The sequence below is a fragment of the Marmota flaviventris genome, chromosome 16, assembly GCF_047511675.1.
Source record: "Marmota flaviventris isolate mMarFla1 chromosome 16, mMarFla1.hap1, whole genome shotgun sequence".
Taxonomy (NCBI): domain Eukaryota; kingdom Metazoa; phylum Chordata; class Mammalia; order Rodentia; family Sciuridae; genus Marmota; species Marmota flaviventris.
This window is the reverse complement of record NC_092513.1, coordinates 27,205,346-27,219,100: the sequence shown is the minus strand read 5'-3', so window position 1 is coordinate 27,219,100 and position 13,755 is coordinate 27,205,346. Positions and strand designations below refer to the sequence as shown.

General features: G+C 50.3%; 1 protein-coding gene across 1 annotated transcript in view; it reads left to right on the top strand.

Moving 5' to 3' along the window:
* Positions 1–2,803: 2,803 nt before the first annotated feature.
* Ark2c (arkadia (RNF111) C-terminal like ring finger ubiquitin ligase 2C) overlaps positions 2,804–13,755 on the top strand; it is a 105,568-nt gene continuing 94,616 nt past the window's right edge. Inside the window, exon 1 of the mRNA XM_071602791.1 lies at positions 2,804–2,870. Within this exon, the coding sequence (XP_071458892.1) occupies positions 2,810–2,870 (61 nt within the window). The 5' untranslated portion in view covers positions 2,804–2,809. The remainder of the gene's footprint in view (positions 2,871–13,755) is intronic.

Here is a 13,755-nt window from a genome sequence, read left to right as displayed (position 1 = left end):
TAAAAACAGGATAAAAATATGTAGATTATGATGACAACTCTGATATGAGTATGTATATTAACAAAGCTTGAAATAGAATAGGAAAAAATTCTAGTAGTTAGATGTTAAAGTCATTCCATTTTTTTTTCCCACATTTGTATTAGTGGTGGCATTGTGTCTATTTAACAGATAATGAAAAGAAGAAAAAGCTGGTGGCAGTCATGGGTAGAAATGATTGTCTCAAGTGACCATTGGGTGGATTCCCTTTGGCTCCATCCTTGAGTTCTGGAGGCAGCCAGAGGGGTTCAGGGTGGGGCTAGGGGTGAAAAACCAGCCTCTATCTCAGAGCAAAGCCTGTCCAAGGAAGGGCAATGGCCTTTGTCCTTGGAAAAACCCACAGAGCACTCCTAGGCACATTCCCACCCTGCTAAGTTGTTTATCTACAAATAACAGGAGAGATCTGCTGCACCAGGTGTCCCTGACTCAGGCTAGGTGGGGATCCATAGCAGCCCCCTAGCAGCCACCAATTAGCATGAGACAGAGAAATACCTGGGATGCCAGATGACCCTCCCAGTAGTTTATGGTGGTTGATAACAAGTTGGGAAACCATGTAGTTCAGCACATACACCCCTTTTGGCTTAAACCAATCAGTTCAAATGAATACCCCTTTTGTACTGACCAATCACCCCTACCCAACTTGTTCCCACCAGTGAATATGCTAATCATGTTTTAGAGTTGTTATTTGATTTTCCCGCGGTGTGTGATGATTTGCTAAAAGAGGCTATGATGTATGTGAAGTCCCTGCCCTCTCCAAAGAATGTATAAAAATGCTGCAAACCCTAGGTTCGGGGCCTCTCAGCATCACCAGTTGCTGTGTGTGTGCGCGCGGAGGACCAAGCTAGCTCGCAATAAACACCTCTTTGCTGCTTACATCGATCTTGGGTCTCTGGGGGTCCCGAATTCGAGCATAACAGGGGCTGGGGCTCGATGGATCCCTGAGCTTGTGTAGGAGAGAAATGATTCTGCCCTGCCACTGCCTCTGTAACTACGGAAACAGTCTAGGCCAAACTTGTCTTCCCTTTGCTTCACCACACATCTCTGATTCTTCATTCAAGTCTCAGAAGTCTTACAAGACGTTTTCTTGGAGTCAACTCCAACTGCTCCCCCAACTCCCACACACTGGCAGCCTTCCCCATGCCCTGTTTCTGTGGCCCATCTCAGCACATAGCAGGCTGTGGTGACTGCCTGATGACATTATTGAAGGCTCCCTCTCCGCTACCAGGATTGGGATCCCAAGCTGATCTGGATCTCCTCCCTGTACCCTGACTCATGCTCAGCATGGATTGCAGGAATGGCCCTTTCTCCTTGTCTCTAAGAGTGGGCAGGCTGGGTGGGGTTAGATTCTTTCCAGCTTCACATACTATGTATATCATCTGTTTTTAGCAAACTCTTTAAATAAAGGAATCATTGGGTTTTGAAGAGAAGCCCCAGAATAGGAAATGTCTGTGGATGGGCCCCCAAGTATTCCCTGGCTTTGGTGTGGACATTGAGTCTGGTCTATGGTTGAGTTGGGGGTTTTCATGGCAGGTTGACCAAGTGTGCATGAATATGCCCTTAACAGTCCACTTGAGAAGAGGGCTTCAGGATGAGGGGTCTCACTTGTTTTGTGAGTACCCAGATGGCCAGCCACAGTCACACATGACATGTTACCACAAGTGAATCTGCAGGAGCCCCGATTGATTCACATATCTGCCTGCAGACTGTGGAAGTGGGTGTGTCTGTGCATATGGTTGGGTATGCCTGTGTCAGAGTCTGCGCTGGGTAGCCCTGAGTTGTGGACAGTGTGTCAGTGTATGGACTGTGAGCACACATCTCCGTGAATGTGTAGTTTTCAATTCAGCAAATTATTGGGAGCTTTCTGTTCTGCAAGAGCAAGATTGTGGTGTGTCAGCCTGAGTGTACAGTCTTACCTGTGTCTGCATTGTGTGTCCCCTCTGTGTGTCTTTGGGAATGCGTTCTTGGCACGTGTCCTGCCTTAACAAGGCGTTTTTTCGCTATGTGTGTGTGTGTGTCTGTGCGGCAGTGCCTGAGTCCTGTTTGCAGCTGGCTGCTTGCTTTCCAGCTTCACTTGTGCCCGCAGTCAGGCACTGCACGTGCGCCAGCCTCCATGCGCACGTCCCTGAGTGACCTGTGCGCGATGTGCAGGGACCTCTGGGTCGTGTGCACTTTGTACGCTCGTGTCTGACTCTGCACTAACGAACGCACCTCCACATGTCTGAGAGCACGTCCTTTTCCATATGTGCACGTTCCGTGTGCACGCCGCCCGTGTGTATATGCGTATATAGGGGCGCTGCGCGCGCGCTCCGACCCGCTGGCGTCCAGGGACCCGCACAGGGCTCCACGCGTCCCGTGGGGGTGACCCCTCCCCCGTGCGCCCCGCAGCAGGCCGCGGCGATTGGCCGCCCGCTCCCTCCCAGCCCTCACCCCTCCCTCCCCCCCGCCACCCGCGCGCCCGCGGTCCCCGCTGTCCCCCGCGGTTCCGGCGAGGCCGCGCCGCGCTGCGCTCCGCTCCCATTGGCTGCGCGCGCCTTTGTGTGGCGGCAGCTGCGGCCCCAGCGCCTTTGAATGTCGAGAGGGGCCGGGAAGGGAGCCTTTCCATGGGCCATCTGTCTCCCCGCCAGCCGCCGCCCCACCGCCGCCCGCGCCCCGCGCTCCGCCTCCCGCCCCGGCGGCTCCCGCAGCCCCGCCGCCGCCCGCGCCCGCGCCCCGGAGCCGCGCCACAAAGGGCCCGCGCGCAGCCGCCGCCGCCGCCGCCGCGCGAGGAGCCAGGATGGTCCTGGTCCACGTCGGCTATCTCGTGCTTCCAGTGTTTGGCTCTGTGCGAAACAGAGGTATCGCTTTTTCCTTTCGGGGTCTGCTTCCGAGCGTGGATCGTCGCAGGCACCGGGGCGGGGGCGGGCGCCGCGGGCGGCCGGGGGCTCAGGGCACACCCGCGAGGACGCAGGGCGAGTGGTGGCCGCTCCCCACACCCTTTTGGGGAGACCCCCGAGTGTCGGGGTGGCCGCCCTCGTGGGAGCTTTTGTAGTGAAGTTAGGGTTTGGCGAATTTGGGTCCCTCCCTCCCTAGCCCCATTTTTTATTCTTTGCGGCGGACGTGGTTCCCCCAAATCACAGCCACTTCCCCTAATACCTAGCCCTGTATGATCGAAAGAAGGAGAGATATATGACTCTGTGTGTGTGTGTGTGTGTGTGAGAGAGAGAGAGAGAGAGAGAGAGAGAGAGAGAGAGAGAGAGAGAAGAGAAAGCATGCTTGGTTTTCTGTAATTTGCTTTTTTTGAAGTCTATGTGTATTTTCTGTTGTGTGTGTTTTGTATTTTTTCATTTTTTGGTTATTAATACCGATGGCTTGTGAGCTGGGATCTGGGTATCTGCCCCATCCCATGCCCCAGCCCCCACCCTCTGGTGGGCACTTGCACGATTTCCCGTCCCATCCTTTTCTCTCCTTTAACCCATTTTATGTTATTAACCTTGTGCTGTGGCCCTGCTCACGTCCCCCCCTCCCCACTTCCCAGTTGTCTTTGTATGACAGTTGCATTTACGGGTTCAAAATGCTTGTGTGTGTGCGCGTGTGTATGTGTGCATGCATGTGTGTGTGCGCGCCTCAGAGATCAGACGTGCGCTGCCGTGCACCCCTGGGTCCTGCCGGAGTGGGGTGTCTGGCCCTTGGGTGTTGCGCTGTGTGTGAGGGTGAGGTGGGAAGCTGCCCCCGTGCCAGGCCTTTGCCCCAGGCAGCGGTTGACCAAGCAGCAGGCCAGCGCGGGCTTTGTTTTTAACTGTGATATACGGGGTGTGTTTGCACGGTCCCCTTTTCCCACATCCCCTTTTCCTTACATTCTGCTACAGCAATAGCTTGATTTCCCCCTCTTCTTCCCCCACCCCACATTTCTTCCATTTTCTTTTAATCAAATATTCCCACCTCCCAAAGCAAATCCAAGATGCATTTCATTTTTTTTTTTTCCTTTTTGTATTCTGCCTCTGGACTCACATTTCTCTTCTTGGAAATGTTTCTTCTCTCCCACTCCACGTCTGCTTAAATCCCTGCTGGCTAAGGCCCTCCTCTCCCACCCCCTCCCTCACACACAGAATGATGTCTTCCCTCTGCCGACCTGGCTCCTTCACGGAGCCAGAGTGGGGGGCGGGGTCGCAGGGCCAGCGCTTCAGTGCGCCCCAGGGGCCGGATTGGGCCAGGCAAGGAAAGCCCGGCCCTCCTTCTTCCAGCCCAGCTGTCCCCAGCCCCGCGCCTGTCCCCAGAACCCAAAAGGCAAGGTTGGCCCCCTTAGGCCTGTTTGAACCGCAGTTTTTTGTGTGATGATAGAATGATGACATTCTGCATTTATCAAATCTTTTTTTTTTCTTCATTGTGTAGCTCAGTGAATGGTCAACTCGCTGCTGTGCGCGCTGTGACCCTTCTGCCTCGCATTTAGCTGTATTGTGACACCCTCTTAACCATTTCCTGTCTCCATCTGAGGAAGGCATTGCTATTTAAGCTGCAGTATCCCCTATCTCAGGCCAGTCTAGGTGGGGGGTGAAGGGGTTTGTGAGGAAGAAGGGGGGGGCTGCATGAGACTCTTGGAAATGCCAGCCCCCACCCCCAAAGCACAATTATCTCTTATTACTTGGCATTTCCTCTTAAAACGGGTGTGGAACATTACACTAGGCAGAAATTCAAAAATGATTAAGAAGGATGTTGAGCCTGAAAGTATAATTATCCTGATTAAATCATTATCATCCTCATTAATACCACCAATCTCTAAATACCATTGCAGGATGCGGTTTCATGTTTTGAAATTCAAATTGTTCAGCTGCCTTTAAATTTTATTTTTAATACCACTCCCCCCCCCCCAAAAAAAAATCCCAACAAAACAAATTCTGCCCATCAGTCAAAGTTTACTTTCATGGCAAACACGCCCACAGGAAATTTAAGGGCTGAGGGGTGAGTTGGGCTGTGAGTAAAATTTAGCACAATGTGCTAAGAAATCATGACCTTCCGATAGAGGATACTAATGCTTAACTCAACAAGGTCCTAAACCACAATCTTCTTGTAAAACTATTAGATAGTCTGCCAGCTTAAATCTGTTCCTTTTAGTATCCATTGTAGTAGTGTAGGATGTAGGCCATTTCAGAATAGATGCAGAGAAATAACCATTTTTGTATCTTCATCCTGTTTAGCCGAATACATTGCACTGTAAATCCCTGTTAAGTGGATTCCTTTTGCCTTGGCATAGAGGCTGCAGCACCCCATTTTCCAGTTGTCCGGGTGGCCATTGGCTGGCTTCCAGGCAGCACCCAGACATAACTGAGGATTGCATTTAGTTGGAGGCATAATTATTTAATATCTATCTGTTAAAAAGAAAAATCTTTGATGAAATGGCAGTTGCTGCTTTCAAGCCTCTGAAAATTTGGTATACCAAGGTCTGTGGCTTAAGGGGGAGCCGTGGCCATAGGGTCTTAATTATTTAATTGTACAATGTCAAGAGCATCTTTGGACATCTGCCCTGGCCCTCAGAACTGTCCCTTTAACAGCCGGCTCCCTTCTGCTGCTTGGCCAGCCAGACCTGCTCAAAAACTGAAACAAAACAGCAGCAATCATGAAAGAATAAGGCCCCTACTTCGAGGGCCCTTCCAAAATAAAGTCCCAAGTAGCCTCCCCAGACTGCCATTTGGCAATCTGAAAAGAAAGAGGAAAAAAAAAAAAGAAAGAAAGAAAAAAAAAATCTCAGCAAAATGGTTTTCCATTAAACAGGGGTAGCGTGTTCTGCTGTGCTGAATTACTTCCTGTTCTTATTTTGTGGGTAATTTTTTCTGTATCAAATATCCTTTTGGTTGTGTATCTTTTTCACCTTTTCTTGTACTAAAACTAAAGCATGATCTGTATTTTTTTACATCCCCCAGTTGACACTGTACAGCGCTCGGTTAGAGATGTTACCCCGCTGAACCGTACTGTGGTACTGTGGTCGTGCAGCCCGGGCCATCTGCTCATTGTACGCTGCTTTTGTTCTGTTGCCCTTCCGAAGCATGGTGGGCCCAGCCTTTTTTTTTGTATCGTGTGCATGACGACATTGTTACACACAGAATCCACTAATACTAATATACAATCTCTCAATAAAGAACTAGTTTTCCTATATTAACCTAGTGTGCTTTTTCTCTTGCTGTTTTCCCATTTATTGTCGTATCCCGCTGTTTAGATTTCCCCCTTGCTTTTCTATCCCCACCCCTCACCCACCACCCCCACCTCCCATTGTAAGATTTGAGTGAATGCCTTTTCTTTTTACTTTCCTTTTTTTTTTTTTTTTTCTCGTGGTACAGATATGGTGACTTTAGTCTCATCTAGTCCATATCTTTTAACAATAGAAGTCTGGGGTGATGGGAGAGGTCAGTTGTTCTGTCACCCTGAAACAGCTCAACTGCTAGAGAGAGCCCCTATCTTTGGCCACCTGTATATTCAATAGCCTCCACATTTCATGTTAGTTTCCAAGTTACACAGGCACTGAGTGTCGCTGGTGAGGGAAGGGGAGATGACACCAAGGTTGAGAAAAGGGATACTGTTCTTAACTAGCAATCTTGTAGCATTTCAGATTCGCCTGAAAAACCCATTTTGAGTTGTGTTTTAACTTTTCTGTTTCCTGTCTCATTGATTTACTGTCCTTATAAATCATGCTGGGGGTGACATGTGACATGTAGTGGAAGTCATGATTTGGAGTTTTAAAGGACCCTCTTCTATGTGCATATTTAAATTCTCAGGACCTACAGTGTAAGTTGGACATTGAGATCCTGGATAAGGAAGATATTTCAAACAGAAAGCGAGACTACCCCACCCCATCCCGGGCGGCAGCCCGATCTGGTTCCGTAGGAATAAGCAGGTCTATGCCCTCTGCAGGCTGCGAGCTGGTTAAAGCTGATTATAGCCCGCTTGCCTGACAGCTGCTTCGTCTGTGACCCTAGGGCCTCTCTTAAGAGAAAGCAAGCCAGATCTCCGCCATTGTCTAAGTGTGTGTGTGTTGGAGTGGGGGTGGGGGAGGTCAGGAGGGAAGTCAGGACCTACCTTCAAATTGAATTCGAAGAAGAACCCTTAAAATAATGTCTTTTCCCTTTAATTGCATTGGAGGAGCCAGTGGAGAGGTATTTTTTTCCTCCAGAGTGGAACCCGATTCCAAGCATTTGTCAATTTACACCTATTCCATTTCAGCCCAGAACAAGCCTTGCTAAATGAAGCATCATAGACACGCAAGGAAATCAGTTGATGAAAGAAATTCATGGTTCCTTCAAAAGGTCATCATTTTGAAGCTGTCTCTGTGTTGGCGGATGTGCCTGGTCCTCATTCCTCTGGGCTCTCTCCCTGGCCTGCCCCTTGTCTTTCCCCTGTTAGCAGGCACACCCTGCCTGACTACCCTGCCTGACCACCCTGCCTGACCACTGGGCTTCCTTACCTTGTGTATTCAGGCAACAACTCCCCTCTGAATCATGGTGCCCTCTCGGCTCTGGCCCTTTGTTCTCCTGCTCTTCCCAGCCCAGTGGGAAAGCTGAGCTGATTTACCATTACACATGGATACACATGGATGTTCCAGGCAGAGGCAGGTGCTGTAGTGTGTGTGAGAGGAGATACGTAGGTTTACAGTCTGTTGTGGATTTTTTTCCCCCTCTTCTTAAAAATTTTTTTTTTTATTTACACAAGACTTTTGATTTTGTTCCTTGTTGGAGAAATCAAAATAAACCACCCCCAATTCAACCTCTGCAACAAAAAAACTCTCCTAAATCAGGTGACCAATTTCATTTTTGTCCTAAAGATGACATCATTAGCCAACTCTTAAGATTTTATTTCTCTAAATTAGTGTTGTATTTGACAGTGCCGTTTGAGGATAGTTTAGTAGCCTAGTAATAATATAGGAAGAGTTGGGGTTAGTGGGTAATTATGTTTTAACAATTTATCAAGTACACACTATATTTCACCCAGGTTGTCAGAACTAAACACTTATCATATTAAGGACTGGATGATTCAAGAACTGCAAAGCTGTTGTACATTAGGTATATTTTCTCAACCTTCTGACACATATCTGCTTTAATAGCTTTTGACTCTAGGATCTTGGAAAAGCCACCTGTTAGGTGGACTCTCTGCCTCCTACTCTGTAATAAGATGGAGCACAGCTTTTGTTTACAGTTCTTCTTTCTGAACTTGAGGACTTCTCTCATGACTAGCATCAGATAAAGCCTACTTAATTAGTGAGTTTCCTTGGATAACAATTTCTCACAAACCAGCAAATACTTTTAAACATTTGAGGTTAGGGAAAAAGGTCACCGAGAGCTGGAACCCTCATATGCAGAGACAGAGCCTAAGCCATCTCTAAGCAGTTTTCTCATTTCCTGCCCCACCCTTTGCCTGTGTCCTCCTCATCTTTAAATAAGCATCCTGCAGTGTCACGTTGGAAAACTTGGTGGTTTCCTAGGCAAGCGAAGCTACAGCTCTGTGCTGGATTCACGTTCATGGTGGGGCCCTTTCCTGGGGGGAAGGCCATGAGACAACATGCCTTCACTGATCTGGGCATGACTTTGGTTCTGTCAATTCTACCCACCACGGGGGGAAAGATGGGTGGAACACTCTTGCCTTAGTTTCTCTATGAATCTAAAGAGCTTTTTAAAATTCTTGGCTTAATATAGTATGAATGCAAGTTAGTATTTATTAGTATCTGGTGTGGTTTAGCCACAGCTGAGCCAATGTGTTTCTAAGAGAATTGGGGGGAGGGGCGGGCTTCCCTTGAAGGGACTCAGATTTTCAGGATAATTTTTAAAAAATCTTTTTTATAGTTGTAGATGGACAGCATGCCTTTATTCAATTTATTTTTTTATGTGGTGCTGAGGACCAAACCCAGTGCCTCACACATGCTAGGCAAGTGCTCTGCCACTGAGCTACAGCTCCAGCCCAGATTTTTCAGGATAATTTAAAGAGTGAAAAACAAAGCGGACCCTACAGCTGCACCCCTCGCAATGCCTGAACCTCATGTGCCCAGTCATTCATTCATTCACTCACTGGTTTGTTCATTAGTTAATGAGTGTTCATTAAATACCTGGTTGGGGCTAAGCACTGTGCTAAGGGAGGTGCAGAAGAAAGGGGAACCTTCAGGGGCTTGTGCTGAGGCCGAGAGAAGACTGTAGGAAACCAGATGCTGTCTAAGATGTCTGAGCTGAAGCATCCAAGTGAATGGCAAGACATCCTGGCCAGCGAGGCAGCGGGGAGCAGCCCAGGGTTTGAGTCTGAGGCCTATCCTGACTGGAGGGGTGAACGTAGACCATGACCATCATGGAACCCTCCTGATAGGGTGCATTCAAATCACGTGTCACAAGCAGGAGCATGGACTAGCAGCTGGCTGCCTCTCCCCTCTCCAACTGTACTGGCTTGAGGACCAAATAAAGTGAGAGACGACCTCAGGGTGGGGTAGGACAGTCAAATGGTTAGCACATGGGGGTGGAGAAAGTGGGGAGAGCACTATGTGGGAGTGGGGAACAAATGAGTTTTGGGCCAAGGCCAGTGGCTCTGCTGTTTTGTTAAGAATGGAACATAGGGACATGCACGTAAGGAGGGAGAGGGGAGTGTGGGTGGGTTTGTAGGTGACAGGGGCAGCAGGGTCATTGTCCTGCTCTGACTGGCTCTCCCTAGGAGCCACACAGCAGGAGGTCTGCAGAATGTGGGGAAAAGGCTGCAAGAGATTTGAAAGCCTTTGGAAGTAGGGCTTGCTCCTGTGGCCACTGGGAGCTCTCTGGGGTCAGAGTGTTTAGATAGTTTATTCTGTTGATGACAGAAGGGTGAGACTAAGGGGCTAAGGCCAGGGAGGAGGACATGGCAGGCTTCTAGGGATGATGGGGACCCAAACCCTAGGCCTGGGGAATGGGAAGAGGCCCAGCATAAAAGATCTTACCACAAGGAAGGAGCAAGAAGGACTGAGTCCATGCTGGGGGCAGCTGAGGGGCAGAATGTCTTTGGCATGCCTAGGAGAATGTATGGCTGGCCATGAGGACAAACCAGGAAGATGGGAGGAGCAGCCAGCTTTGGGGACAAATGAGTCCAGCGTGTGGATAAATGTAGAATTTGGCAGAGCGAAGGGCATAGAGTCTGGGAGTAGAGACTTCTAGTACTTTTAAACGCAGAGCTCCAACTGGGGTAGGAAATGAACTTCAACAGTAAAAAATCTTCATATTTGCACGACAGTCCCTCAAAACATTATCTCCAAGCCCGACATCCCTGTACTGAGTGATTCACAGGGCTCTTGAACCCTAGGAGCAGCCTCTCCTACAAAGTTAGCCCCTCAGCAGCTGTACCACTCTGCCGTGGTATCTCATTTTGAACAAGTTTTACTGAATTTCCATCTTCACAAGAGGCAAGACCACAGGACAGGCAAGTGCCAGGATTCTTGCCTCCATGGATTGGCAAAAATGTCACTCCCACCCATGGAGAAGGAGGAGCAGGAGGGGGCCCGCCCTGGATGGCAGAGTGGGAGACCAAGGCAGGGGTGTGGTAAATGGGACAAGGGCGAGGGTGAAGGAGGGGCAGGGCTCTGGCCTCAGGATTGGTCCTTGTCTGCAGAGAGGGATTTCCCCCAGTCAAAGGATTCAAGGCTCTTCCTCTTCCATTATCTCACTTCCTCCTGGACATAGCTAGTGAGAAGGTAATTGGGGTGGAGAGGGGAAAACTGAGGCCAAGAGTGGGGGGAGGCCCCTCCCCTCAGCTAGTAACTGGCTGAGTCATGTAACTGAAGCTCAGCCTCAGCTTCCTGCTTTGCCCTCCACAGCTTGCAGGCTGCCAGGACCCATCAAGACTAGACAAGCCCCAGGGAGCCATGCCCGTGTCCTCCACTGCATGTATCACCAGGAGAGGCCTCTTCCCATCTCATGGCCTGTCAAGCTACAGGGAGTTTAAGTCCCCTGCACCGAGCTTAGAGATAGACAGGGGCTGGCGTATGTGGGTGCCTGGAAGACTAGAGAACATCTTGGGTAGGAAAGATGCAAGGGGCTGGGACCTGGGGTGGTGAGTTCTTTAGCCTCAGGTGCCACCTCAGGAAGCCTGGCCAGCTCACTGGGGGCTCCTGAGGGTAGTGCAGTCTGTGCTCTGATTTCCATTGAAATAATAGGTATCTGCTTCCCAGTTTTGCCTCAGCTGTGTCTTGAGCATATTTTGCATCTTTTTGCAGATACTTTTGATGCTTTCTCAAATTAGATCTCTTACATCATGGAGGTAGTATAATTCCATTTTGGAAAGTTGAGAAAGGAAACCAAAGGGGAAATGTCTCTTAGGAGCCCAGCCCCTGTGATCACATGAGTGAAATTCTTTCCACCTTTTTGCTCATACATTTGTGTGTGTTTTGTAGATCTATAAACATGGTGAATATACAACTTGGCAGTCTCTCATTTTTAATTTAACGTTACATCACAAACATCACTTTTAGTCATTGCATAGTATTCCACTTGAATGGTGGCTTAATTGTCAGGGCTGGTGACTTCTGATGCGCTTAGATTGCCACAGGTCACAGGGACTGTCTGTGCTAGTCCACCCCTGCATGCCTTCAACTGTACTAAGCCATGTGGGAAGGAGGGCTGGTGGACTGGCCCAACAGGCCCCAAGCCCCTCTGCTCACCAACAAGTTCCATGGGTGTGCAAGATAGAAGGGCCTGGGAAAGGATTAAGATTGGGATAAACTCTTTCTGTGGCCTGGATTCTGGCCATTGTTCTGCCACAAACACCCACTGTGATCTCTCACTCTTCTTTTTGGTACCAGGGATTAAACCCAGGGGTGCTTAACCACTGAGCCATATCCTCAGCTTTTTTTTTTTTTTTTTTAATATTTTATTTACAGACAGGGTCTTCCTGGGTTGCTGAGGGCCTCATTAAATTGCTGAGGCTGGCTTTGAACTTGAAGTCCTCTTACCCTATCAGCCTCCTGAGCCACTGGGATTACAGGCCTGCGCCACTGCACCTGGCTCCCATGGTGGTCTTGAGCAAGTCCTTTCCTCCCATTAGTTCTCAGTTACCTGTCAATAGGCTGAGTCCACGGTTGGTGCCTTGTCACATGAAGTAATGCATATGCAACAGACGGAGAAACCAGCCAAAGGGAAGAGTAATGATGGTGACTAGCATCCTGCACAATGGAAATAGTCCTGGCTTGGAGTCCTGCTCTGTCAATAATCACCCGTGTGATGTTGGCCAAGTCTGACTGCTCGGCCCCTTCACTTTCTATCTGCCAAGGGAGATAATTGACCTAATTGCCCCTTCCTGCTCGGAGAAACTGTGACCTCCTCCCGATGACAATAACTTGTGCTTTCCTTGCTTTTTCTCCCTCCCATTGGGACAGCAGCCACACACTCCTCAGCACTCAGTGGCACATGCCCTTCCCCTGGCACGGTCACACAGCACCATAGGTGGGAAGGGAGCAATCATGGCCTCTGCTTCACTGGTGGCCCATCCAGGGCTGTGACTGCACCAGAATGGGGTGCTGGGTACACCCCAGGGCTCCCCAGCCTGAGTTAGGGTTGGAATTGCTTCTGCTGTGCCTCTTGTTGGCCTAGACCAGGAAGCTGCCTTCCTTCAAACTTGCCCTGAGGTGCGCTGCCTTGGGGCAGGGGTGCCCTCCAGGAAGTCCCCCAGCCAACAAGGGATGGTGACATTACCCGCTTCATGGTTTGGCTGCAACAGCGCCAAGGCGCATCCCCAGCTTTGCATGTGGGCCTCCCAGGCCTAGAAGCAGAAGTGGTGGGGCTGAGTCAGCGCCCGCCTGCTGTGGGATTGGGTGCGGAGCTCTGGAGGCAGGAGGAAGCCAGAACAGAGCCAGCACCTGTCTCTAGGAAGGCAGGAAGCTCCAACAGCAGCTGCTCCCCTTGGGGCTGAAGGGGTGAGGAAGGGGTGGCTTGCTCCTTGTCCCTCTAGTTAGCTTAGCTCTGGCTCTCCTCCCCCAGCTGCCAGGACTCCCAAGCCACCTCCTTCTAGAGAGCTAAGGGCCTACCCCTCTCCCTGACCTCAGGGCAACTACTTCTGCTACCAAGTCCTATGGGAGCTGATGGGCTAATGTACCCACTCCCACCTTGGGCTGCAGACACTGGACTACCTGAAACCAAAGGATACCTTTGCACCATGGCAGGGCTTGCTTCTGGGAGGGCAGGTGGGAAGGGTCACTGGGCTTGTCCCTCCACCCAGGAGGCATGGACCTACTGACTAGAGATGAGATTCTGATAGTGGGGAAGGTGAGGGATTGTGGGGAAGGTGAGGGGTGGCTGGTCCCATGGAGCTGGCTACCTCCTCAAGGTACTCCACACCAACAGTCACCAGTTACCACAGTGCCAGGTGTCCCCAGCTCCTGATGAGGGAGGGAGACCACAGAGTAGCTGGGAAGAGCCCTGGGTTCACCAGAGCCCACATCTTGGACACCAGGGTGAGTAGGCCATGGTGCTGGCCTCACCTTTGGTGGGTAAAGGTGGAAGGAGGGCTGTCAGGGAGGAAGCCGGGCCAGACTTCCTTTGGCCAAGGTGATAGGGTGTACCCAGCACCAGAATAGGGTACTGGGTACACAGAGCAGGTACCTGCCACAGAGCCCCAGGAGATGGACAGCAAGAGGTGCTGAGTGGCAAGACTGGGCCCGCCTACACCTGCAGGACCCAGGCCTTGGAGCGAGGAGGCGGGGCTGTGGGAGAGCCGAGTTCACCTGGGCAAGCTTGGTCTGCCTGGGCTGGTGAGGTGGGA